Here is a 27827-nt window from a genome sequence, read left to right on the forward strand (position 1 = left end):
AAAATGTGAACATTGTCCTATGCAGAGGAAACCAAATAACCTAAGAAAGATACTTGATTTCAAATAAGTCGAGTGAGAAAACTTTTTGCCAGTCTCAAAAACAGTGAACTTTAGCTTACAAGATTTAAGCATAAAAGATCTCTGAAATGCCACAGAGAATTATGGTATCGGACAGTAACAAGGAGTGGTATAAGATTGAGAGTATCAGCCTCCCTTCATGAGACACAGACAACACTATCTCAGAAAACCGAATTCCTCCAGAGCAGGGACAACATCTGATTAATCTTGGAGTCCCCAACCATACATAGCACATAGTTTGGCATGTTGCCATCATGTTCCTTGAACACCAGGTAAAATGATTGCAGAATTAGTCCCTTCCTGCCCACCACAGCACTGATTCATTTGAAAGAAATTATTTAAAAGAAACTGACAAGAGAAGGGGTATAATAAGAAAAGATGATTAAACAGTGCGATATGAAGTACACTATCGAATTCAAAGGACACGTGTCAGTATTTTCTTCATTCCCAAATCATTCATTTCACTCACTACATCATGTAATTTTCCACCAAAGCAACATATGCACTAAGAGTAGAGAAGAAAAAATGTATATTGAGATTCAGATGTTCCTTTTAAGTAATGAGAATCATTCTTCAACTAAATTGCAAATTGCTACTTCTTGTCTGCCCACTACTGTATACATCATCTCAGGGAGTCACTTGCAAATAATCAGATTGGCCAATCCTAAATCAAGAATGCTTATAGGTTACTGTGTTTTATTTAGAAAAACAGGAAGAAGAATTTCTATTTTTTATATTCTTTGCTGCATCTGTTGAGATTATAAATTTGCTGAGGACAGATGATGACTTACAGGGGACTTTCTGGGCACACGGTAAGTAGTTGATGGCTTGGATTAGAGGGAAACACAGACCAATATAAGCACTGTAAAAGTCAGTGTGGAGAGGCATAAAATGAAACACATTCCTGTATACAATGAACTCTATTGATATATTGTATTTTCCCAACTCTTTGCTAACATTCCATGATCAGATGGATACATTATAAAAGACAGATTTATAGGCAGTACTTTGCAGAATACAGTGGCAATAGATCCTATAATAAAAAACACGTAACTGATTTCAGACCAGTCTAATAAAGGACGTTTGTAAGTCAGGCCTGGGAAATCGCTTTCAGAAGTAATATCGTGACATTCACAGCAATATGACGGTGGTAACCAATTCATAAAAGAGTAGTGAAGCTTCAAAAGCTCCAGTTCTTCAGCGATAATGGAATTTCAGGTTACCACTCACAGAGTAATGAAGCTAAGGAATCAGCTAAGAGATATGTAAAAGGAATCAAAATTAAAGAAGGATCCATTCCTTCTTATGATATTATAAGCTTATAATATTGTAGCTTATGTTTCAAAATGAGAAGTGAAAACATGGGGAAAACAGATCATTCTCCGAGGGTTGATTGGCCTCTTCCAGTGGCTTGAGCCTCTCAGATAGATCTGGCCAAGTCTAAGTGGAGAGAGGACATTTGTGTTGCGACTGTGTGAATTGTCATAGCAGTAAATTTAATAACATTAGGAGGATGGAAGTAATAAACAGGAATTTTTAAAGAAAGAGACTTTTTATTATAATGCTAATAAAACATAAGAAAAGTAATCATTTTCATCTTTCTGTTTTGAGATTTTTTGTGAGTGATATGATTCCAAGGATAAGACCTTGGAAAGGAAGAGGTCATGAGAAGGATATTCTGAGTTCAAGGAAATATTTCATTCTGTGATGCGGAAGTAGGGAGGACACACAGCTTCCTTAATGCGGCCACTGTGGCAGAATGTGGGTGTTTCAAGGCACGGAAGGGAACGTATTCAACACGTGGTGATAAATATGTAGGGAAAAGATACACAAACATTTCATGGCAAGATATTGTATAGCTGATTAAAAACTATACAGGTTACAGAAATCAAAATGTGAAAATTTACAGAAATGCAGAGAAATGGATACTTCAAAAATATAACTTGAAAAGGTAGAAAAAGGTTAAAAATAGTGACATCATGGTATTAAGACAACTTAGGTGATTATACCGAGTAGGAAGATGGATCCCAGAGGAACCTCTGGGCATATGCTAGAAAGCACATGGAATTTAATTTTTCTAAAGAAACAGAACTTATAATGGAAATGTGTTATATCTGGCAAAACAGGAGAATAAAAATGGACCTTATATAAATTGAATGTTTCAAAAGTTCTTTTTGCCTTAGCTTGTCAATGCAGGATATTCTTTCTCTAAAACAAAACAACAACAAAAACAACAAAAAACACACAAAAACCTCTGTGAGAATAAATAGCTGAACAGAACTTAGAATTACTTGAAAAATAATGCAGGAAAAAAAAAAGAATTCTCATTATGATGATGTAAACCTATTATGCTATCCTAAATATTATGAAAATTAGATTGCAGTAACAGAGTACAAATCTTTGGATATTTGAGAGTGTTTTGAAGCAGAAGCGATGAGATGTGAAAGGGTTGTCAATTTGGCAAGATACATTTTTCGTGTGCACGGTTTGGGAATTATGCAGTTGCATCCGGTATAAACCTCGACTCTGTTAACACTGAGCTAATCCTGCCTTTCCTTTTCAGGCCTGAGGAATACAGTCAACCTCTTTCCACTGCCGGGGTCAGCGATTTTGGTGGAGACTATAATTCAGTTAATGTGCAGTTTTTATAGACTGTGAAATGTAATAATAATTTCAGTGTTTTATTACAGGTATCACTTTGTTTCCTCCATCTCTTCCATTTTATGACATATTATATGCATCAACATGCTGAAGGATAAAGTGCTTTCTTTTACTGAAGTGGAACGTGTAGGGCAGGATTGATCGTGTAAGTGTGGGGCACTCCCCCCGCCATTTTCCTAAGCTTTGTGCTCATAGATTGCATGCTGTGCTTTTTATTTCAGTAACATTTAACAAAACCATGGCCATGGAGGAAATTAAACTTACACAGAATGTCCATAATGAGGCTCTGGGTGCTGATGTTGCAGGTATGGTACAAACTCTGAGTTGCACATTAAAGAGACAGAAGCCGTCTTTTCCCTGTTTGTTTTTAGTGTACAGAAATACCTGGATTTAACCATAAATAACTTGTGCATTAACTTCCACTGTCTGGGGGCAGCAAAGACATCCAGAAGTAAGCAAAGCAAAGCAGAGGCAGCTAGGACAGATACCATTCATCCTAACCCAGCGGGGAAGCATATTAGGCTTTCGCTCTGCACTTGGAGATTCTCTGTATACAAATAATTCCATCAGTTTGATTATCTATTTTCCTATGTCACAGGCACAATAAGCTTATGCTAAACTAGAAAGAAGGAATTATGAGAATTAGACTCACCAACCTAATAAGTAGTAACAGTTAAAGACATGAAAAAAGGAGGCAGAATGCTTATTTTATTTATTTATTATTTTTGTTTTGTTTTGTTTTGTTTTATGGAAGGGTCAGTGATGTGGGGAAAGGCTGATGGCGGTGATGCGTGTGAAGGCAGGGGGTGGTCATACTGGACCAGTGATAAGTGTGCACACGTCTGAGACTGGGTGGCCTCTGTAATGGGCCAGCACCCAGATCTTCCCATGCCCCTCTCAGAATACTTATTTTAAAATAGACACAAACAGGCTTTGAGGCAGAAGGGCCATTCATTGGAACAGACTATCCTGTCTACTTCAGTTTCCCCTCAAGATACCATTTTATCTCATCTAAGCTTCATAATAATAGCCCTGAAACATCAAGAACAGTTTAGATTCTACTCACTGTGTAATCTAGTATAGAAAGGGGAGGCAGGTAAAGGTGGGGGAAATGGGAATATCTGTACTAGTGTAAACAATAAAAATATGGTTTAAATAAATAAATAATAATACAAGAATAAATAAAATGCTTTTTTGTTTTTTAAAATTTTGATACTGGTAGGGATAACAGTTCGTTAGCCTCATCCTTTAACAATATCATATAAATGAGAATTGTCATAACACAGTACATTGAATAAGCCCTAAAATACATATTCTTATCATTACTGATCAGAACATTTTGATTTTAAATTCCCATTTCAATTTTTTTTTTCAAAATTCCTCCAAATGAGTTACATGGAAACTATCAGTGATTGGATTTACCCCACTTTCTTGGCAGAGGTGAAGAGATTCGTGTATACTGGTTCAATTTCCTAGGGTCAATGCTTTTGTTTTATTTTAGGCAGAGCAGTTTTTCTCCCTTAAAAAAATAGTAGGTTAGGGTGGTGAACACACATGATGTGTTGCGGAATTGCACACCTGCACCTGTATAATTTTGATAACCAGTGTCACCCCAATAAATTCTATAGAAGGAAAAAATAAAATAATAGCTTAAAATTAACTTATTTAGATGTTACACACTTTTCTCTTTTGGAAAGTACATATCAAAGTTAGGGTACGTGAGAGCTTTGGAAGGCATTCTGCACTATGGTTGCAGTAAGCTTCCCTTCCCCCTCCTCACCCACAGCTCACCAATACACGCCCTGGGCCAGTAATCTGTGTGACTCATACTGTGAGGATTTTACTATGTCTCTAGGGAGGTTACAAAATCTATTTGTTCTCCTTGTTTCCTTATTGTGTAGGTTGAATTTTTTAAAGAAATGTATTTTATTTGCCTTGTTCAGATGATTCCCTTGACTATATTATTTCTTATCGTTCCTCACTGGAAATCACAATTTTACTTTGCTCTGTGATTCATCTATACACTTCTACAGTTATTTGTTGTTTGGGGTATAAAGGAGTTGATTCCTCAAGTTTCTCTTATCTAAACTCCAAGGCAACCAGATTTCATTTTGGGTTAGGAAAAAAAGTATGCATACTGCCATATACATAATAGTACACCTGCCATATATTTTAAGTTGTTATTTATTTGAGGCACGAGAAATTTTGCAGCCCATTGACCACTTTCTCGTGAGGGAATTTGTGTTATCATAGGTCTTTGGTGATAGAAGTTGACTCTAGTATTTAATCTGGGAAGAAACAGATTCATAATGATCTCATTCCTACTCTCCTATAATACAGCAAGAGATTCCTATTTGTTTCTTGGATGGGGTAGGAGGTAGTATTTAGACTGGAAATAGGAAGGGAGGGAGGGAAGAAGGATGGAAGAAAAGGAAGGAAGGAACGAAGGAAGGAAGGAAGGAAGGAAGGAAGGAAGGAAGGGCTGAACTACTTAGTATCTGTGAAGAAGTGGGTATATGAAACCTTCATCAGCAGAGGTCTGTTTCTCTACTTACGAGCATTTATTACCTACAGTGTGCCAGGCACTGTGCTCTAATGTTCCTTCACAAGTATTATTTTCCTTAGAGCCATGTTCTTTAGTATCCACGGGATAGAAAAAACCATTTGTCCTTTCCCAATGTTGACTCTAAAGAAAAAAAAAGGCAGAATAGATTTGCGCCCTTAAAGTTGAAGGGGAAAATAAATGGCATAGAAAAAATAATATACCTTAGAATGAGACCAAAGTATTAACTTTAGGGTACCAGTTTTTGTCTTGATGATTGATAATTCAAATTGAGTATAATCTGAGTAGCCTGAACCTGATTGCTTGAGTTCAGTAATATGTTTCCTATGCTTTTCATTCAGACGGATCCCCTTATATTTTATCAGCTTCTGGGTTTTCGTTTGTGTTTCGCTGGGCTCCCTCTCAGCTTTTTCAGAGCAGAGTGGCATTTTGGGGAGGTCAGCCCCCACAGCTTGAGGCATCGCATGCACAACAAATCCTAAAGATATTTGTCTCTAGTCATAGATGCTCCCCCTAAGTTACACTGTCCTTTTCAGGGAAGATGACCTGAAAAAGCAGCCCCTTGAGTGAGGAGAAATAGCCAAAAAAACTACCATCAAGGTAGCAGACTAAAAGTCAAAGAAATGCTGAAATTTTGTCACAGATATTGTTTAGGTCTTTTTTATGCTTTTAGCAGCACGTTGGTGTAGGTGTGAGCAACAGGCTTGGTTGGAGATTCCTTGACATTTCTTTATGTCCTTCCTTTCCAGTCTAACACAGGTATGTTTTACGCCTCAGGCCTAAAAACTCCTTAAGTTTCCTTCCAAAAAGAAGTGTTGTCTTCCCTGAGCTTCCAGGAACAGATTTCGCATCACTGAAAGCTGAACTTCCTACTTGTATGATCCCGAGTTGGGGGTAGTAGCTCTTCCCATAGACCAGACCCCTCTGACACAGGAATATCCTTCTCTTCCCATTCATCACTTAGGAATAAAGGTGGATTGTATTTTTCTTTCCTTTCAAAGAGTAGAAACTGTAAAATATTCAGAAGTCTATTTTTACCAAATTCATTATAATGAAAGTGTGTTACTTAACATCTTGATGTTCCTCTGGCTTCTTGTTAGCATTCTAGAGGCAATATTTGCTGCAAGCCCTGTCTTTCTGGCCAAGCACTTAAATGGAAAGTTCTGAAAGAACAGCCAGCCCCGAGTGCTCTCATCCATCACATCACACTGGTGAGAAATGGACCTCATTTCTCTTCTGTGGGTTTTTAATTAACCTAGAACATTTTTTTCTGTGAAATAGTTCTACACAATGAAATTTTCATTAATTATCAGCTGGGCCCCCAGAGCTGAGCCAGAACAGAAAGAAAAGAAATGGATATTTCTCTTCCAGTGTTAACACTGTTCATTCTAATAATCACAGTGGGAGTGTAGATCCCCCTACACAGGGTCTGGAATTGTTCCAGAATAAAAAAATCACCCAGAAGGTTTTGGACACTCCTTTCACTGTACTATAAGGAGCTACTTTCAACTGCTCATCAGATATCGAAGCTAAGAACACAGGGTTGTGGACAGGCTTGCCTTACTGTAGCGCCTGGGTGTGCTGCTGCCTTCCAGAATCGTCAACATAAAACTCATCAAAAATTAACAAAGAGTGAACTGTAGTTTAAAAAAATAAACTTTATTTTTTAGAGTAGTTGTAGGTTCACAGCCAAACTGAGTACAATTCCCATTTACTTCCTGTCCCTGCAGTGTAATACTTTAACTTTTAATTTTTACTTTTATAAAAATAACCTTATTGAGATATAATACACATATCACAAAATTGCGGTTTTAAAGTGTACAATTCTGTATTTTAGTATATTCATGGAGTTATATAACCATCACTGTTCTCTAATTTCAGAATTAAAATTTACTTTTAGATGACAAAATTAAAATGCCATTTAGAGAATTTAGAGAAATATCTCCCAAATTCACCATTCTAAACAAACGCTTATCACTTTTTGTACATCTTACTTTAGTTTTCTTTATGTGCAGAGAACTTTACAGAGAATGATGAGAGTGTTCTCTGCGCTTATTTTTAAATTTTCTCGTGAGAATTTACGGCTCTGTCTCTTTAACGCTGCTCACAGTGTGATGAGGTGTGCTGTGATTCCTATTGCTGTGTGTACACATGAAATTATTCAAGTGAAGAAAATAACTTCATGGCTGTATATGCTGTGGTGTGATGCTTTCCACTAAGTCATCTCTGCTGGTATTTGGGCATTCCAGAGTACTGCTACAGCTTCAGACTTCCGATCATTAGGAATGGATAGATGATGTCTTTTATTCCTTCGTGCCAAGGTGTGAAAACATTGAAAGCTTACGTTAATTAATAAAGCTGGTGTGTCCTTGGATGATGCTGTTCCCTCAAACTGAGAGCAAACGTTGGACATTTTGAAGGAGTGATTTGAACTAGCATCAGTGGGAGGGACCGAGCAATGAGTAAATAAGAGTGAACAAGAGAACACCAGCCAGTAGAAACATGGACAGTGGAACTCGAACACATGTATAGAAGTGTCACACATGGCCAAGAACATGTGGAAAGATGCTCTGGAGATGTGAAGGAAAGCATTTTTCCCCTGAGAATCACATTAAGAATGTTTGAAAAAATCGTTAATGTTAAGTGGAAAATGGGATATTTATATGCTCTAAGCATGTAATTGATCAACTTTTAAGAAGCTAATTTGATGGTACTTATTAAAATTTGAAATGTCTGTCTTCTTTGAAGAATTGTACTATTAAGAATTTTGTAGAAGTGATAGGATAGCATTAGATAAAGAACACATGTGCAAAGACAGTCACAGAAGCCTTGTTTGCAATAATGAGAAGTTGGAAACAATCTGCGGCTCAGCAACAGGAAACCTGGCCAAAGAAGTCACGGCCCAGGCTGTCATAAAGGAGGGTAAGACACGTAGATGTAGATGTGAGCTTCCCAGTGAAGACGTGTGTGATGCACTTGTATGTGAAAAAAGTAGAAATATTATAATCCCCCTTTCTTTTAAAAAAGAGTGCATTTGTAGATAACTGTTTTTTTGTAGGAAAACTGGGATTGGGACATAACTCACTTCTTATTTTATATGATTTTTAATGGATTGAATTGTAAGTGACTTTTACTTTTTTCCTTTCTGTGTTCTTAAAACCCAAAATTTGAAAAATTAGGTGCTGTTCCTAAGGCTTTCAAAGAGGAAAAAATACAGCAATTTGAGCTGAAATATCAAGCTTTTAGAAACTAACTTTAATGAACATATAAAAATGATTCCTAATTAGTATATCAACAGTTTATATGGAAAAGGATGTGTCTAAAGTATATGGAAAAAGCTTTTACTCAGGTTAAATCTTTTGAAATAATTTTTATTTTTTTCTAATCATAAAGGTAAAATATCATTATAAAACAGTTTGCAAAAACAAGGCTATAAATAAGATAATAAAATTACCTCTGATTCTATCACCTAGAGATCACAGTAGGCTGAGTTTTAAAACTCATTTCCTCTGTTTCTTTGAAATTTCAGAAAGATTTTATTCTCACAGTGAGAGTATGCTTCACTCTAGTCATTTGTTTAATTGCTGAAATATTTGGGGAGGGGATTACATACAATCTTAATGAAATTTCCTGAATTTTACCTATCAAAAATTAGCTTTGGTGACATTGCACATTGTTAATAAGAAATCAAAGAGAAGGATAATTATGTGGAATGGTAAAAAGAAGGAACTACGAGGGCAAACAAGTATGACAACCAAATCCTAAATTTTCACATTACTAATTAAAGAAGGGAGTAAAAGTGTCTGTGACCAAACCAACCAGTGAAGAAATTTATCTTTGCTGCTTCTCTCCAGCTGTCCTGCTCTGATAGGCAGCCTGCCAGTAATTGTCAGAGGCTGGTGACAGTGGGAAGGACCATCACTAGCCCGGAATGCCTATATTATTTGGTGGAAAGTAATTCACTGAGGGATTCAAATCCTCACCAAATACTCAGAGTTATAGGATGAGTGACTGGATTACAAAGTTAACCATCCTAAACTCCTCACCCCTGCCATTACGATTTAAAAGTCCCCCCTTTTCCATAATAGACTCTGGGTACTCTATCATCATCCATTCTTAGATTACAGGTGGGTCTGGTCAGTACCTTCTTGAGGTCCCTTTCTTCCTTCACCCCCAAGTCCAGAATTGCATATTGAATTCTGTGCAGCACTGAGTAGTTTCTAACTCCTCAGCATTTTGCTATGCCACCTTCACCTTAAGGAATGGCTATGTCATTTGTGGATCTGGTGCAAAATGGAAATGCAGTCCCCCCTGTTCAAAAATTAAGAATTGTAAGACAACACAAGCAAAGCACTAACACTAGTGTGGGGCCCTTGGGGGCTATACACCTTGCATGCTCAAGAATTCGGCTCTAGTCACCTTAGCCTCACCTCCTGACCAGGGGCATCCTGTTACTGAGAGAGGGCATGCAGATAGTATCCCAATCCTCCTCCTTTCCTTTTTTGAGGTCATCTACTATTTACCTCTTAATAGGGCCACTGGCTTTCTAAACCTACTCTTTGAGAAGGAAGGACGGGTGTTGCAGGGGAGTAACAAAATGCTTTTTCCTACTACCCTCCTAAGTTCTCTCTCTGGGGCCTTCTAAATGAGACTAACAAAAGACATATTAACAAGTGAAAACAAACAGGAGTTTATTACCACGTGTACTGTGCTTACATATGGGAGTACCCAGATATGAGTAACTCTAAGAGGTGGTTAGGATGTGGGCTTCTAAAGCATCTTAGCAAAGGACCAGTAACTGTTTACAGAAGAAGACAATGGAAAAAGACTTTGAGTTTCCAGGGGCAGCAAACTGTTGGAAGGCAAATATAAGGGGATGCTTATGGAAGATAAGAGCTAGTTGGTAATGTTCATTATATAGATTCTCCCAGTGCCATCTCCAGGCTGATGAGGGTCTAAAGTTGTCACCAATAGTTAACTTATGTCCTTTTGGTGGTGTGGTGGGACACCTTTGTAAATTATGTCCTGCTTTTAGGCATATGAGAAGAGGGCAGAGAGTTTTTCGTGAATCTCCTTTTTCTCAATTGCCTTCCGCTCAAAATCATCCTTATGCTAAAGGGGCATATTCTGGGATACATTCTCTGTTATCCTACAGTGTCCTCTCTGGGCAGATACAGTCCCATGGGCCCATGACTTGAAACCCTGTGCATAGTGAAAAAAAGACTACCCTTCCTTCGAGTAGACACAGTCCTATGCTAGGGCACCTAGCCTGGCACTCAGTGAAAGTATCCTGGCAGGCTGGATTTCATTCACCTCTAGCATGCCTGCCTGGGCATCCTCATGTGAGGAACAGCCTGCATAAATCCTCTACAGTTGGCTTGCTTAGGGGACAATCTGGCTGCTTCCTTGCCCACAGAATGGCAAGATCACCAGGCTAGACTGTCCTTTCTCCTTAATAGTTCCCACATGACAACCCAAATCCCTTGATGTGGGGTTTGTGAGTACTTAGGCTTCTCTGGTTGCACTTGATGCTGTACTCTTCATCCTTTTTATTGGTTGTTTTTGCTCACTTATTTTTAAAACTCCTTTTCTTGTGATGGAAAACAGTCTATTACTGGAATCTGGCAACCCATCTGCCTGGGTCACAAAATGGGTTCCTTTAGTGGCGGGCAGACAGGTCCATTAGAATGTTTCTTCAGCTTTCTATTCTAAGTGGGTAGAGTTTTACATCTCATTCCTAAAATGATATATGTATTAAAAAAAGGAAATAAATTAATGAAATGTAAAAAGAGAAAAATGAATTATTATAATCTTTATAGCATCTGTAATTCTTGGCTAGCTTTACCTGAAAGTAAGCCAGGGAGAGGTGAGGACTGAACTAAGAAAAAAAGGGCAAGCAAGGTCAGGCTCTTGAAAGTCTTTTATAACTGAGTTTTGACATTAAAAATTGAAGGGACATCAGATTCCCTTCCCTTTTCACACCCACCAAAAATAAATAAATGTACACACACACTCAGAAGCAGCTACGGGAGATGGAATTCTGTTTATATTGGCTTCTAAACTGCACATACATTCCTACCATGAAATGATATTGGAGTAGCGGAAGGGGCATGCTGAGTGGCTACATGACCATCGAGCCTGGTGTTCAGGCTGCAGTAGCACCAAGGAGTAGATTGCGGAGGGTCAGGGACTATGGGGATGTACGTTAAAGAAGCCAAAATTATACAAAACTGACAAATAAGCCCCCATGAACTTTTCTAAACTCTTTTATAACACATTTAAATGTTTTTGAGTGTGCAAGCATGTGAATGTGCGAGCTGTGTGTGTTATGTGTGTGTGTTGGGGAGAGGGTTAGAAATTAAAAGTCCAATGCCCATTATAGAAAACAAATACCTTGTTTTGTTTACTTGCTTAGATCCTCAGATTTGTCTCAGATTTTCCTGTCATTTTTGGTGGCAAAACCTCAGGGTCTAGGGCTTTGAAACAGAATTCAGTACCCTGTGGTTCAGCATTGTGCCTATGAACTTAGAGATACTATATGTATGCAGATTTATAAATTAAGATATATAATATGTATGCATGTGTGCTTGCTCATCTTTCCTCTAGATAAATCTAGAATTTATAGGAACATGAGATTCTTACATTAAAAATATTTAAGGCAAACTAGAAGAATATTTTCTTTGATTTATACTTAGAAACTGCCTTTTTCTTTCCATATTGTTTTGTTGCTGATAAGAGAATTGGATCTCCAGGTTGGCGTAAATTAATACATGCTTATTTTACTAGTTAGGATGTAAGCTTAGCCATGAAGAGCAGGGCCCAAAATAACTATAACTTAAATATGACAGAAATTTATTTCAGTCTCTTATAACTGCTCAGGGCTTGACAGTTAGGGACAGTACAGGAGGAGTGGCTCTACTCCATAAGGACATATGGGACCTAAGTTCCTTGTACTTCCTGCTTGGTCATCCCTCGTGTGTGTCCACCCATGTGGTCCAGAATGGAGGAAGGGGAAGGAAAACAACCTATGCCTTTCCTTTCAACACACATTCTGGAAATTGCCTGTATCCCACTAGCCAGAGCTTAGCCATAAACTTTCCAGTGGACAGCCAGGCACCCAATGAAAATCATAGAGTTTAATTAACATCATTGCAGAAAAGGACAATGGATACCGGGACACAGCTATCTTTGTCACAATTTTCTTTGAGGTCATATTCTGCTCATTACATTTTGAACCCAGATCACTAAACGTATGACATGATTACCTTATTAAGAAGTTAGACACAAAAATATGACTTTAATTGCAAATAGCTTCCATTTTCACAGGTCAGTTGTGGCCCTTTGCCAGTGGCTGCCATGGTACTAAGAGGGACAGTGGGGCTGCACTCAGACTGAGCAGGGAACTAATTACATGATCAATAAGAGATACCTGCCCTGGGCACAGGGTAAAAGAATAACGTCATGTATTTGCTATATTTAATCTTAATTCAGAGAAGAACTTCTATAAAGTTACAGATTTTATCATCAGCCTTTCTGTTAGAGACATTTTTGTTTTTCCCCAGTGATTCATTTCACCGCCACCAAAAGGGTTTAAATTGAGGGACACATTGAGGATTTCTATAGTATGGAAGTACCAAAGAATTTCAGAAGACATATAGTCTGTGTTTCATAGACTACGGTAAAACCTTTGACTGGGTCAGGGAGTGCTGTGGGCGCTCTGGACTAGGCTTGACTGCCTCGGCTTTGGATTGTCCTGGTGAGTAACCTGTGCTCTGGGCAGGAAGCCACTGTCAGGACAGAAGATAGAGAGACTGGTCTCCTCTAGGCGAAGGAATCAGACAGGGGTGCATGTCATCTCTGTTTGTTTCATCTGTACGTAGAATATATCATATGAAAAACTGTCCTCTGAGACACAGAGGAGAAGGAGTGAAAATTGGTGGAAGAAAAGTTTCAGTACCTTACGATACACACATGACACCATCGCACTGGCAGAAAGTAGCAATGATTCGAAATGACTTCTGATGAAAGTGAAGGAACAAAGTGCCAAAGCTGGGCTGCATTTGAACATCTAGAAAACAAAAGTCATGACTACAGAAGAAATACACAACTTGAACAATGAAAACATTGAAATTGTTAAAGATTTTGCTTACCTTGGTTCAGTCATCAATTGAAATGGAGGCTGCAACCAAAAAAAATGAGAGAAGGCTGAGACTCAGTAGCACAGTAATGGAGGCATTAGGAAAGATGGCTACAAGCAAAGATGTGTCACTAGAGACCAAGGAAGGCTCAGGTCACCTACACCCTTGTATTCTCAGTTACTACATACGGATGTGCAAGTTGGACAGTGACGGAGGCTGATGGGAAACAGATTGATTCATTTGAAGTGGAGTGTTGGAGGAGAGCTGCATGGATACATGGGCCGCCAGAAAGCTGAATTTAAGCCTGAAACATCACCAGAAGCAAAAATGACAAAACTGAAGCTGCCCTACTTTGGGCACATGAAGAGAGGGCAGGGTTCTTTGGAAAACACAGTAATGCTGGGCAAATGGAAGGCGGCGGGACATGAGGGACACAGACCAAGAGACGGACTGACTCCATAAAAGAGGCCGTAGGAACTGGGCAGGGCTGCTGAGGACGGGATATTGTGGACGTCACTCCTTCAGAGGGTTGTCAGGAGTCGGAACCGATTCAATGGTATGTAGCACACACAGTGGAAAGGAAAGTTTAATTGGCCAATCGGAGCAAACATTTTGAACACTCAGATACATCCAAAGGCACCAAGCAAACCACCATTATATGATTGTATTCAGGGAAGAAAGGGTGAAAAACAGATCAGAAAGAATTGGTTTTCTCCTTGTTCTGAACTTGTTTATGTGACTGAACTGATAGTTTATCCATGTGTCCTTTATACTTGTTCCTGTAAACCCTTTCCTGTTTCTCCTGAAATTCCCTCTCCTCTCCCCTCTGAACTGATAGTTTAAAATACTGGATATCTATTGCCTTGTTTTGCTTTATCTCTCTTGTATGTCTCTTTTACTACGAGCTCTTGAGATACAAGTCAAAATGTGACACCTCTCTGTGTCCCTGACAGTCTCTAGCACAACACCTTACACGAAGAGAACGCACAATAGATATTTGTTCATTGCTGGATTTAAACTGTGCATGGTGATCAAATTAGTGTTTGTTTGGTGTTGGGTTTTGGGTTGGTTGTGGGGTTTTTTTTTGTATTCAAAGAGTTTGCTGACTGCATGAGCATTACTAGCCTCAATTTATTTTTCCAGCGCTGAGGTTGAAGGTGACTAAGTGAATTGTACCATTCTCCCAGCAATTCTGAATGCATTATTGATTAGGTGCAGAATTGACTAGCATAAATGTCAGTTGAAGATTTTCTTCCTCTCTTTTCCCTTGTGTTGTTTTGGCAGGAGAAGTGAAAGACAGTTTTCAGGCCTCTCCAAGAGCTGCATGATAAATAATTTCGGGATAAATTAATATCCTCTTCTAGATGAGAGCACAACCAGGGGGGGGTCTGGCTGTCCTGGTTTTGCTTTCCGTGTTCAGCCCACTGACGGAGTCTCCCTTGCTCTTGGTTCAGGTCCCAGCACCCTCCCCCTTGCTTGTCTGTAACTGGGTGAGTCACTGCCACCTTGCTAGCCCTCCTTTTTACAGTTGTAAAAGGGAAATGAGTTGCTACCAGATGATGTCTTAAAGTGCCTCTGACTGCTGGAATGGAAGACCCTCTGGAAACACAAAGCATTGTGGGGTTTTTGGGTTTTTTTGTTTTGCAATAAATGGGCTCTTTGCATGATAACTAACTCCTCTTCCCTCATCCAGATTTCCTGCTGAGGTAAGTAATATAGACTGGGTTTTCTGTGTGTTTTTTTCTTCAGCTTTTAGTTCTTTTTGTGTATGTCTGGCCTTGTAAATGTGGTGAATAAATGCTATAATTATAACCCTTTTTGACAGCTCTGTAATTTAATTGTAATTCACTCTGAGCATCTTTTTAAGACAATGATGTGTATTGAAGACGCAGCTGCTCAGTCTCATCTGGTAAAAACTGACAGGAATTATTGGAATCATAGTCCCAGCAACTGTGGGAACTTCCGATCTATCCAAGGCCAAATATAGGGATATTCTTCCTATGTGTGTAGGTGTGTGTATATAGCTACTTTTTGTACCCTGGTTTGCCAAAAGTGGCAGGGTGGTGTTTATTGGCCTTTATAGACATTAGTCAATTATTCTGAAGTGGAAAAACTCTTGGATTTGTTTTCTGCAATAAGCAATATAACTTCTGTTAACTTTCAGAGGCAGTCTCTCTGTTAACATGAGCTTGATTCCTGCCAGCATCGCCTGGGGAGTATTGGAGACCCACTGGTCATCGGATGTTGTATTAGTTTGCCAGGGCTTTCATGAGAAAGTACCATGGAGTGGGTGGCATAAACCACAGAAATTGATTGTCCCACTGTTCTGGAGACTGAAGTTCAAAATCAAGGTGTTGGCAGGGTTGATGCCTTCTGAGTGCTGTTGGGGGGGAATATGTGTCATTCCTCTTTCCTGGCTTCTGATAACCTCAGGTGATCCTTGGCTCGAACATGATGTTTTTCCTGTGTCTTCACATTGTCTTCCCTCTGTGTATGCGTCTCTGTCCAAATGTTCCCTTTTTATAAGGATATCAGTCATATTAGATTGGGGCCCACCCTAATGACCTCATTTTAACTTGATTACTTCTGTAAAGGCTCTATCTTCAAATAAGGTTCCATTTTGAGGTGCTGGGGGTTGGTACTCCAACATTTCTTTTCAACAGGGACAAAATTCAACCCATAACAGATATGCACTTGACTAGGCAGGATTTTTTTTTCTCATAATGGTTGCAAACAATTTGTGCCCTAAAATGCTTTTGGATAATTACAGAAAGACTCTCACAAGAATTATTTATTTTATAATGATATTGTTTCTTTCATTTATTTTTGGGCTGTAACACAGAACAATTAAATCTACAGTCTTTCCTCACACAGGGCCACGTACTTGCGGCAGAGCCTGATGTGTTTGACCTTCACTGCCCTGAATACAGCTTACTGAGTACAAGATACTAGGGAAAAAATCAGTAATGTCAGGTCCCCTCAGAACTGTTTAACTGGTAGATGAATTGAAGATGAATTCATGCAGTTGGAGATGCATATTACGTGAGTCTCAGCCCCAACCTCAGTTCTTTCCCTGCCCCTGCTTCTGCTATCCACTTCTTGAATATAATTCAAGAGGATGTTCCTGGTATCAGAAAATTCCTCTGAAGATTCCGGTGTCTAGACCACAGTTTATTATGAAACAGAACTTTGAAAACCATATCTAAAGTTAAGGAAATAAAATGGAAGGAACTGGGATTGCTTGATGTGATAGAAATAAATGAGCTAGATAGTAGGAAAACAGATTAATCAACATTCTGCAATGAACTAATGTGATCTTGGGCAAGTAAATTCCTCTTTCTGTTTACTAACTGAACAGTGTGGGCTTTGGATCACTAGGTGATTTCTCAGATAGCTTCCAGCCTAAAGCCCTGTGATTCCAGGGTTACTATTGCGTGAGACTCTTCTTCAGGCTGATAGTAATGACTTAGATCAATACCCAAATATATGTGTTGGGTGAAATCTTAGAAGGTGTGGGTAAGAGACTCAACATAATCTGTGAAAACAAATGATTACTCAGGACATTGAGGCTTACAGTATAGTGCTGCAGGGAAGTACAATAAAAAAACTAATTAGGGAAATTTGATTGTAAAAAATATGAGAAAGGATACCAAAAGATCACATCTGAATAAAAGAAAGAAAAGGAGCCAAAGTGTTCAGAAACCTACACATGGGGACCGTAGGCAGGTACTGGTCGGGAGGGGCCTCCTCTACTCCAGCGCTTTGATCGGCAGCCACACGAGTGCCTTTACCACCTTTCAAGAGTGTTTCTGCAGCCAAATTCTTACTTTCCCCATAAGAAAAAAGTAGTAAGATTGCAGGCTTCCTTTGCTTTCTAGATTAGCACAGGGATCTAATTAGGAGCACTTATAATGTCTAGTTTCTGCACTTATGAGCCACTCGGCACTTTATAAACAAGCTCTTTGAGCCTCACTCTGCTCCCTAAGAAACAGATGGTGGGGGTTTACTTGGTAAATGCCCCTGGTCAGATAGCCTGCTGGAGCCTGTCAGAAAAGAACACAAGCCTGGCTGCAGCTCTTGGTATGCCGTGTGAGTAGTACGGAATGTTGATTTCAGGGACCATCTGGAATGAAGATAAGCCAATAAATTCATTTCAGTGGGCTAGTAAATTATTTTTGCAAGCCTGGCTTTTGGTACTCTCTTTTGGAATCATTTTCATTGAACTTAGGACCTTTGGGAAAGGAGTTGGGTTGGCCGTAAGGCATGATTATTCATTTATTAAATACTGAGTAGAACAAATAATAGTTACAACATGCTGTGACACGCACTGTATTATAGGTTTGAGCAAAGCAATCTGTGAGCCTAGTGGAAGGGGGGAATTACTTGTACTAGGGGAGCATGGTCCCTGGAACTTATGCAGGGGTAAGTGAGGGCAGGCTTCCTGAAGAATGTAGCATTTTAGTTTGATCAGTACCTGTAATTAGTGAGAGGGAGCGGGGAGGTTTGTAGTAAGAAGTTATAGGGCCAACCTCTGGAAAGCCTGTAAGTCAAGGCTAGATTATGAAAGATGTGAATGTTGTGCCATGCTAGGGAGTTGAACGTGATCCTGAGAGAGAGAGAGAAAGAGAGACACTGAAAATTTTTTTTATTGAGGAATAATTGGCATATAACATTATATTAGTTTCAGGTGTACAGCATAATGATTCAATATTTGCATATAATATGAAATGATCACCACAGTAAGTCTGATTAATATCTGTCACCATAGTTATAATTTTTTTGTGATGAGAATTTTTAAGATCTACTCTCACGGCAACTTACAAATATGCGATACAGTATTAACTATAGTCACCATGCAGTGTGTTCCATCCTAATGACTTACTTGTTTTATAACTAAAAGTTTGTACCTTCGACCCCCTTCACCCATTTCACTTCTCCCCCCCGCCCCCTGCCTCTGGCAACCACCAGTCTGTACCCTGTACCTATGAGCCTGGGGCTTTTAGTTTCTTTTTAGATTCTACGTATAAGTGAGATCACACAGTATTTGTCTTTCTCTGTCTGATTTATTTCACCTAGCATAATACTTTCGAGTTTAATCCATGCTGTTGCAAATGGCAAGATTTTCTCCTTTTTTTGTCTGAGTAATATTCTGTTGTATATGTGTGTGTGTGTGTGTGCACAACCACATTTTCTTTATCCGTTCACCATCCATGGACACTTAAGTCGTTTCCACATCGTGACTATTGGAAGTAACGCTGCAATAAATATGAGAGCGCTGGTAACTTTTGGGGTTCGTGTTTTCATTTGCTTCAGAATTGGAATTTTGTTTTCAGTTTCAGAAATGGAATTGCTGGATCATGTGGTAGTTCTATTTTTAGATTTTTGAGGAAATCCCTGGATGTTTTTAAACATGATTAGACCTGCATTTTAGGGATAGCATTCTGATAGACACATGGAGCATGGCTTGGAAAGTGCAAGACTGCAGTCAGAAAAACATGTTGGAACACTGTTGCCACACTCCGGTGAAAGGAGCAAGACGCATTGCCCAGTTCAGGTGCTCGCTGTTCCTGGCCTGCTGTGAACCCTTCCCGTAACTTCTACATGGGAGCTTTCATCATGGTCATTACGAGTTTAAAAGCTGCTACTTTTTTTTTTTTTTAAGTTCACTGGTCCTTTAATTTTTCTTTCTTTCTTTCTTCCTTTAATTTAATTTTAGAATAGGTAATGAATTTCCATAGATCAAAAATTCAGAAGTTTAAATGGCATAAAGTGAACTCTTCTTTCCACCCTATTTCTCATACCAATTGCTCCAAGATACCACAGTTTTTAGTTTTCTGTGAGTCTCTGTAGAAATTTTTTATGAAAATCCAGGAATTTATTAATCTATATTCTTTTGCCCCTTAAAATGAATCTGTATGTCAGACTCACTTTACGTGCTTTCTCACTGGAGTACTGCACCGTGGGTGTCCTGTGGAGTCTCCCACAGTCTGGACTTAGCTCTTCGTCTTCCTACAGTGTGGTTGATACCTCGGTTCCTCCGTCCTCTGCATTTTCTTTAAGTTGGTAGTTGTACCAAGCCAGGTGCTATCAAATTTAGATTATTTTTTTTTCTCAACATTACTTCATAAGTGGTGTGTTCTTCCATTTTTAACATTTTAATCTTTGCTCCACTTGGAGTTTATCTTGGTGTGTAGTGTGAGTGTGGCTCCAAATTTACCTTCTTCCGGTTGTCTATCCAGCTAGCCCAACAGCATATTTGAATGGTCTGTCTGCCTCACTGATTGAAGATGCCAGTCATATCATATAGTAAATCCCCAAATGCATTTGGATCCATTTTAGGGGCTTTCTATTCTGTTCTATTGATCTATCTGTATATTCATGCAATGATGTCATACTGGTTTCATTACTGGGGATCTATAAAACATCTTAATATCTGATAGGGCTACTTTCCCTTTATTACTCTTTTTTCCCCCCAGAGCTCCCCTTACTGTTCTTTTTTATTGAAATTGGCATTTGACTTCTAGGTTAAATTAAGGAGAATGATATCTTCATAACGTCAGGCTTTCTTCCCAAGACCATGCCATGCCTTTTCTTTTGGTCGCTTATCTGGCCTTTAGAAGTGTCTTGAAGTTTCCTTCATGTATTTCCTTCACGTTCCTGTTAAGTTTATTCCTAGGTGTTTTGTTGTTTTGGCTGTTATTATCATTGAGGTCTTTTTATCCATTACATCTTCTGTTTGTTGTTTATGAGTGGCCTTGTTTCATTCTCCATCAGACTCACTAAATTCTCTTCTGTTTTCGTAGTTTTTTGTTGACTTGGGTTTTTCATCATGTCATCTATAAGTAGTGACGATTTAACCTACTCTGTTCCACTCTTTGTCCATCTAATTCCTTTCTATTGCATTGGCTAAACCTTCCACTTAATCCTCGTTCAAACCTCTTATTTTCCTCAGTTGTAGAACTGTTTTACCACATAGATGTTTTTGGCTTAAATCCAGCTTTTCCAGGACTCGTTGGCAGGAGGTGACATACCTGCTTCCTTTGCCCTGCATCTGAGGGCCAATTGTGATCAACTGGAATCAGATCTAGAGAGGGTTGGCGTCAGAAGACGCAAGCCTTGGGCCGTGCCCCTCAGTCTAAACTTTATGCTCTTTACACCCTGACCCTTGTAAGGGTATTAGGTAAATCGCTCTCTATTTGTGATCTTCTCACAACATTGCAATTTTTTGAATAAAGACATTTTGATTAAATATTTATCTTTTTTTGTCTTTTCTTCTTGATCTTGTCTTTTTTGTTGCCTCCATTTCCCCTGCTTTCCTGAACCCTTTCTTCTTACCTCTCTTTCATTTAGTTCTCTCTTCCCTCTCTTCCATCTTTTTCTTTCCCAGGTAACCCATTTTCTTTGTATTACAATTGATTTTGAGTCATGCTATGGTTAAAATCTTTTTATAAAAGAAAAATCTTACAGCTGGACTTACCATGCTTTATTTGGTATAAATATTTAGGACTTTATTTCATTTAGCTCATCATTGTGAAACAGACAGGAATTTTAAATTAGTGTAGTGGGAGCATCATGTTGAATTCTACCTTGGACCTTTTGCAAGAAATTTAGGATCGGAATATTAGTTGTTGTAGAAATGATTCTTTGAGGTATTACTTGATGATACAAAGAACCCTTCAGTTTTACATAGTATTTATTCTTAGAAACCACATTTTAAAACTCTTGTGAGGCAAAATCTTGATTGTGGAAAGCAAGTGCACTGATTGCTCATGAACTTTCTTCTTATCTATTTAGAGATTGCTCAATGTCATTAGAAAATCTAACTAATGTGTGAATGAAGCCCTGGAAGCAAAACAGCTTTATCAGGTAGCATTGAATGAGCACAGTGTGAAGCTCTCAAAAGTGGGCCCTTCTTATTCACATACAATCGTATATAAGAGCATTGGGCTTTCTAGCAAGGTTGGGATCTTTTGCTTCATAAAGGCAGAAACTATGTCTTAATCATCTTTGAATAAGATTATGGCTGGCCCAGAAAAGGCATATTGTATATATTTGATGATTTGGTGAATTAAACTAGATCAGACTGCTATGGTTTGAATGTTTGTGTCTTCTCCCAAAATCTGATGTTGAAATCCTAATGCCCACTGCGATGGTTTGGGGAAGTAAGGTCTTTGGGGGGTGATTAGGGCATGAAACAGAGCCTTCATGAATGGCATTATTAGTAGCTTCATAAAAGAGGCCCTAGCGAGATCCCTTGCCCCCTTCCAGAGAGAATATAATGAAAGGGCCATCAACCGGCCATGCTGGCACCCTAATATGGAACTTCCAGTCTCTAGGGCTGTGAGAAATAGGTTTATGTTGTTTATAAGTCACCCAGCCTATGGCATTTTATTATAGCAGCCTGAGCAGGCCAAGACAAAGACCATTCTATTAGATAGGCTTTTTTTTTTAATCTAGGTATTTTGGCATGAGATTGGTGGTTGCTGTAGATCCTTTCCCGTCTTGGCAATCCACAGCAGAATGGCTCCTGAAGGTGAGAGAGAGAGAAAAGCAGATGAAAGAACTATGAAACCAGTTGCTCAGCTTTTTGGTGTTAGCTCAGTTAGCCTCCATTCCTTTGTGGCCCCAGAGGTTATAATGCAAAATTTCATTATGATGATCCTGAGTCAGCAAGAAGTAAAAAAAAATGGTTAAATTATATTTTCTCACTCTTGCTAAGACAAAATCCATGAAATCTATTCAAGAAATGATTCCAGTGAGAATGGTAAACATAATGACAAGGATATACATTTTGTCAACTCAAAATGTGCTCCTTCCTTATGGGCAAATAAGCAAGTTGTTGTTGTAACTCCTTTTACTGACCACTGTATAAACAACACATTCTTTTTCTGCCCTAATATTTCATGTGATGATGAGCGTTAGGGAATAATCATAGCTAGACACACTGCACAACTGCTAGAAAACTTTAGACCCAAGACACAGGAAAGGGTAGAATAATCTCAGCATCACAAATAGATGCTGTAAGACAGAATAGCCAAATGATGAGTTCATAGGCCAGAGCAAATGGATTTTTAGTAACAGAAGGAAACATTCTGGCCTTTCTGAATCTACTGACAGCTTCTGGGTATTCCTTGCCAAAAATTGCTTCCTGATCTCCTTATGGAAAGCAGGACTAGATTTTAGAGCAGAAGTCAGCAAACATCTGTATGGGGCCAGATATTTTAAGGTCTGCTGCAACAACTCCATCCTTGTCGTGTAAAAGTAGCCATAGACAGTGCTCGCAGAAATAGGTGTGGCTGTGTCCCAATAACACTTTATTTGAGAAATCAAGTGTGGGATTTTTTTTATGGTTTTTTCAAGTACAGTTGTCTCCATTTTGCCTCCTCCACTCCTCCACTCACCCACCTCCACCTCCCACCCTAGGTCCTACCCCCTGTGGCTTTGTCCATGTGTCCTTTACACATGTTCCTTGATGACCCTTCCTCTATTTTTCCTATTATCCCTTCCCACCTCCCCTCTGATTATTGTCAGTCTGTTCTTTATTTCAGTGTCTCTGTTTCTATTTTGCTTGCTTGTTTATTTTGTTGATTGGGTTCTTGTTTTGTTGATCAGGTTCCACTTATAGGTGAGATCATATGGTATTTGTCTTTCACTGCCTGGTTTATTTCACTTAGCTTAATGCTCTCCAGATCCATCCATGCTGTCATGAAGGGTAGGAGCTCCTTTCTTTCTTTCTGCTGCATAGTGTTCTATTGTGTAAATGTACCACAGTTTTTTGATCCATTCACTTACTGATGGACACTTAGGTTGCTTCCAACACTTGACTATTATAAATTGTGCTGCTGTGAACATTGGGGTGCACAGGTGCTTTTGAATTAGTGTTTCAGGATTCTTAGGGTATAGTCCCAGCAGTGGAATTGCCAGGTCAAAAGGCAATTCTGTTTTCAGTTTTGTGAGGAAATTCCATACTGTTTTCCCCAGTGGCTTTACCAGTCTGCATTCCCACCAATAGTGCACTAGGGTTCCCTTTTCTCTACAACCTCGCCAGCACTTGTTTGCTGATTTGGTTATGATGGCCATTCTGACTGGTGTGAAGTAGTATCTCATTGTTCTTTTAATTTGCACCTCTCTGATGGCTAGTGATGCTGAGCTTCCTTTCACCTGTCTCTGGGCCCTCTGTATGTCCTCCTTGGAGAAGTTCCATTCAGGTCCTTTGCCCATTTCTTAATTGGGTTGTTTGTCTTCCTGGAGTGGAGTTGTATGAGTTCTTTACATATTTTGGAGATCAAACCCTTGTCTGAGGTATTTTTGCAAATATGTTTTCTTACACAATTGGTTCCCTTTTCATTTTGCTGATGTTTTCTTTAGCCATGCAGAAGCTTTTTATTTTGATGAAGTCCCATTCATTTATTCTTTCATTTATGTCCCTTGCTCTTGGGGATATATCGGTAAAAATATTGTTGCATGGAATATCTGAGATTTTCTTACCTATGTTCTCCCCGAGGACTTTTATGGTGTTGTGACTTATATTTAAGTCTTTTATCCACCTTGAGTTTATTTTTGTGTATGGTGTAAGTTGGTGGTCAAGTTTGATTTTTTTGCATGTAGCTGTCCAGATCTCTCAACACCATTTGTTGAAGAGGCTAATTTTACTCCATTTTATGCTTCTGCCCCCTTTGTCAAATATTAATTGACCATAGAGACTTGGGTTTATTTCTGGGCCCTCTATTCTGTTACATTGATCTATGTATCTGTTCTTACGCCAATACCAGACTGTTTTGATTACCGTGGCCTTGTAATATAGTTTGACACCAGGTATCATGAGCCCTCCTACTTTGTTCTTCTTTCTCAAGATTGCTGAGGCTGTTCAGGGTTGTTTATGTTTTCATATAAATTTTGAAATGTTTGTTCTGTATCTTTGAAATATGTCATTGGTATCTTAATAGCCAATCTATTTTAATAGCCAGTGGCATATCTATTTAATATGTCATTGAGTTGAATCTATAAATTGCTTTGGGTAGTATGGATATTTGAAAAATCAAATGTGGAATTTCGAAATGAGTGCCATTTCTCATGATCAGCAACAGGTGTAATATAACTACAAACTATCCTATACAAGGTAACTATTTCCTAGGACACAGTCCACTGATAATCTGGCTAGTCACTGTCTCTCTCTTTTTATCTCCCTCTTTCTCTGTGTCTCTTAGGGACTACGTAACCTCCACACACAGTTCAGTTCTAGCCCAGTACTGAAGTTAGTCTTCTTCCTTAAGCAGGAGATATATGCAGAGTATCAAGTCAGTCTTGCTGCTTCTCTGCTTTCATTGTGTACCCAGTTTCAGGTTTGAGTCCCTACTTCCAAGCTCTCCGGGGACCCCAATTCCTGTAAACTAAAATTCTGCCTTATCCCCCCTTTACTCCAGTCATTTCAGTGACAATATTGTCATATAATGATAGAAACCACATTGAAACCAAACCAAAAAAACATTAATTTCTGTTATTGAGTACCTACTCTGTTCTAAATACTGATACAAGTTCATGAATAAAAGTGTATGATACCTCCCTTACCACCAAAGATTTTGGTGTTTAACAGAAACAAGACTTTGACACATTAAACAACTAAATATGAAATAATTTAGCTCATGTGGTATAAGAAGTGATTTATAGCTATGTTTTACTGAAAATGATATTGACTGTATAATAAAATGTCAAAATATGTAATTCAGACATAAATTGCTTTTGTTGGAAGATTATATGTACTTGACCCTTCTGTTTAACCTTAAAGACTGTGTAGAATTTAGTAAAATGACAAGGAGGGAGGATTGTGGTAGGAGGGGGACAGTGGAGGTAGAAGAGGGTATAATGGGGATAAATGGTAATGGAGAAAATAAAAATTAAAATAAATAAAAAGAAAGGAAAGAAGGGAGGACATTCCAGGTGAAAGTATTATTATGAACAAGCAGCTAGTGCATGTTGGAGAGAAGTGGGAGAGAAGGTTAGGATGGGACAGGTGCCAGATGGGGAGGAACTGGGAAGCCACACTGAGGCTGTGGAGTTTATCGAGGGCAATAAAGAACATCTGATGGTGTTTTCTGTGGTTTAGTGGGAAGTAAGTTGTAATAGGAGAATGAGGTACTAACAACCAGAAATTCAAGGTTCCCATTTTGGCCCTGCTACTATTAACTATGCAGCCTTGGAGTCATCATTTATAGTCTTGGAGTTTAAGTTTCTTTATTTGTCACATGCAGGTACCCATCACAAAGATGTCATGAAGGTAAATGAGAAAATAGCTGTGAAACATGTTTTGAAAATCGTAAAGTTCTCTGCATATGTCAGAAATTGCAGGGATATTATGACATGGGCGAATCAGGATGAATACATCTGTAGGTAGGAGATGAGCTTGTTCCAGTGGCACATGAATGGACAGAAGAGGACCTGTACTATGTTGTGTGTGGGTTGTAGATTTCCACAATTGGAAATCCCCAATCAAACTTAAGTGAACATGTACCATGTGGTTTCTTCACTAATACAAACACCACTTCATGATCATTATAATCATCAGTTCTAACAGAACTGTATGTTCCCCTCTGAACAAAGGGGAGCTTGCCTTTTTATAAATTCAGCTAGGAGTAAGGCATGTACCGGATTTGGGGAGCTCGTTTTCATCCCCATTGCTCTGGTATGCGATTTCTCTCTGGAAGTTTTATTCTGTCTCTCCATAATCAATGGATAACAAGTAACAGGGTAAAACTTTGAGCAATTACTGCCAACAGTAAAAAAAAAATTTTGGAAGGAAGAAAAACATACCTTCCTGTTTGTCCCTGCCCTGTAGGCTTACTGCTTATTATTTCTTCATGTCTTTTATCTTCCCTGTAAAGCTTGAAAATAATTCGCTTGCCTTCCCATCTGTTCACCACATTAATTGCTCTGGGCAGGAAGAAGTTTCTTCAGTATAGATCTCCTTCCTGCTTTTGGTTGTAAGTCTATTACATACCTTGTCCACTCTATTGTTCAACTTCTTAATCTTCCTTGCATTGGTATTGGGCAATGTCCTTGGTGCTACAGAGGAGGTTAGGTATGGAGACTGAAAAGATCCTTAGCTCCTTTTTTTAAAAAAGCATGCATAGTTTTTTCTGTATCTAATTAACCTTGGGTGGCAATCTATCCTTTTCCAGTTGAATAACAGGTATACATCAATTGTTTGATTTAAAAAGATGCCCTTAGCACTGCTCTCTGTGCTGGCCCAGAAGGGAGACAGAGGCATAAGGCATTGTTCCCATAAGAGAGCATCGAGTCCACCTGAAAAGCAGTGTTGTGTTAGAAAGGATTAGACTCCAAGTCAGAAGATCTGATTCTGTAGTTAACTTGCTTTATGGCTTTGCTTGAGTTTCTTTTTCTGGCAAATGATTGGATTGGATTGAATCAATGGTTTTCAAAGTGTCTCTTAAAGATTTTTGACATTTGGGACCTGCTTACCTTTAGGGCTATGGTTCGCAAGGCCTCTTCTCAATGCTCTGAGTCTCTTACTTTTATATATTAGTTTCTATATAAATGTTCAAATAAAATCTTCCAGAACTAAAGGTATTTGAAAGCAAGTAGACAAAACGAGTCCTAACATCTCTTCCAGTTCTGATTTTATGTGAGCCTAAGACTTTGCAACAAAATATAAGAACATATGTAAGCATGTACCAGATGTGTGACATAGGATTCTGTTACCGGTCACTCAACAAACATTCACTAACTTCCTTGCAGATTGGAGAATATTATAGCTGCTGAACATCATAGGTATCTTCAGTTAGGCACTCTTTGGATTCAGATGAAAATGTATGTCTAATATAAAAGGTTAGAACTCCTAGAAAATATAGAAAATAGGAAAAAAGATGCTAGTAGATCCTACACTTGAAGACGATCACTCTTACACTGTCCCGGGTTCCTGGTGGCCATTCTTGTGTTTTATTTCTGATGTTCTGCCAAGCTGATGCTCTCCCGAGTTTGCGCAGTTTATAGGGAAGAAAACTGCAGATAAAAGAATATGCTCCAAGTCACATTAAAAAATGGTGCTGTAAGAACTGCAGTTGGAATCATCAGACCAATACTCCACCCTATCCTTTGATAATCTTCTATTTCTGAATCAGCTCATCTACTAATTATCTATAACTCAATTATATAATCTGCCTTTATATTGGTAATGTATAATTAGTATGGGCCTTATATCAGTTACCTTAAAATCTACATAAAAATATAGAGGGGAAAAAAGAAAAAAATATATTCTATATGTACATGGAAAAAAACAATCGGCAAATAATAATAAAGCATGCTAGGATTGTAAGACTAACAGTTGCTTCTCCTAAGAGTCCCTGTCAAGCTTCCATGTAAGCCACAGAAAC

At 38.7% G+C, this 27827-nt stretch overlaps 1 protein-coding gene across 4 annotated transcripts in view; it reads left to right on the forward strand.

Annotated features, from left to right (window-relative positions):
* Positions 1-27827, forward strand: part of CRACD (capping protein inhibiting regulator of actin dynamics) — a 238323-nt gene that overhangs the window by 126878 nt on the left and 83618 nt on the right. The window contains exon 3 of one of the 4 annotated variants that reach the window (XM_045834311.1): positions 2961-3044. The exons of the other annotated variants lie outside the window; for them this stretch is intronic. Within the exon in view, the coding sequence (XP_045690267.1) occupies positions 2978-3044 (67 nt within the window). The 5' untranslated portion in view covers positions 2961-2977. The remainder of the gene's footprint in view (positions 1-2960; positions 3045-27827) is intronic. 4 annotated transcript variants of the gene reach the window in all.

This window comes from Phyllostomus hastatus, unplaced genomic scaffold, assembly GCF_019186645.2.
Source record: "Phyllostomus hastatus isolate PE091 unplaced genomic scaffold, TTU_PhHast_1.1 phas_contig_196, whole genome shotgun sequence".
Taxonomy (NCBI): Eukaryota; Metazoa; Chordata; class Mammalia; order Chiroptera; family Phyllostomidae; genus Phyllostomus; species Phyllostomus hastatus.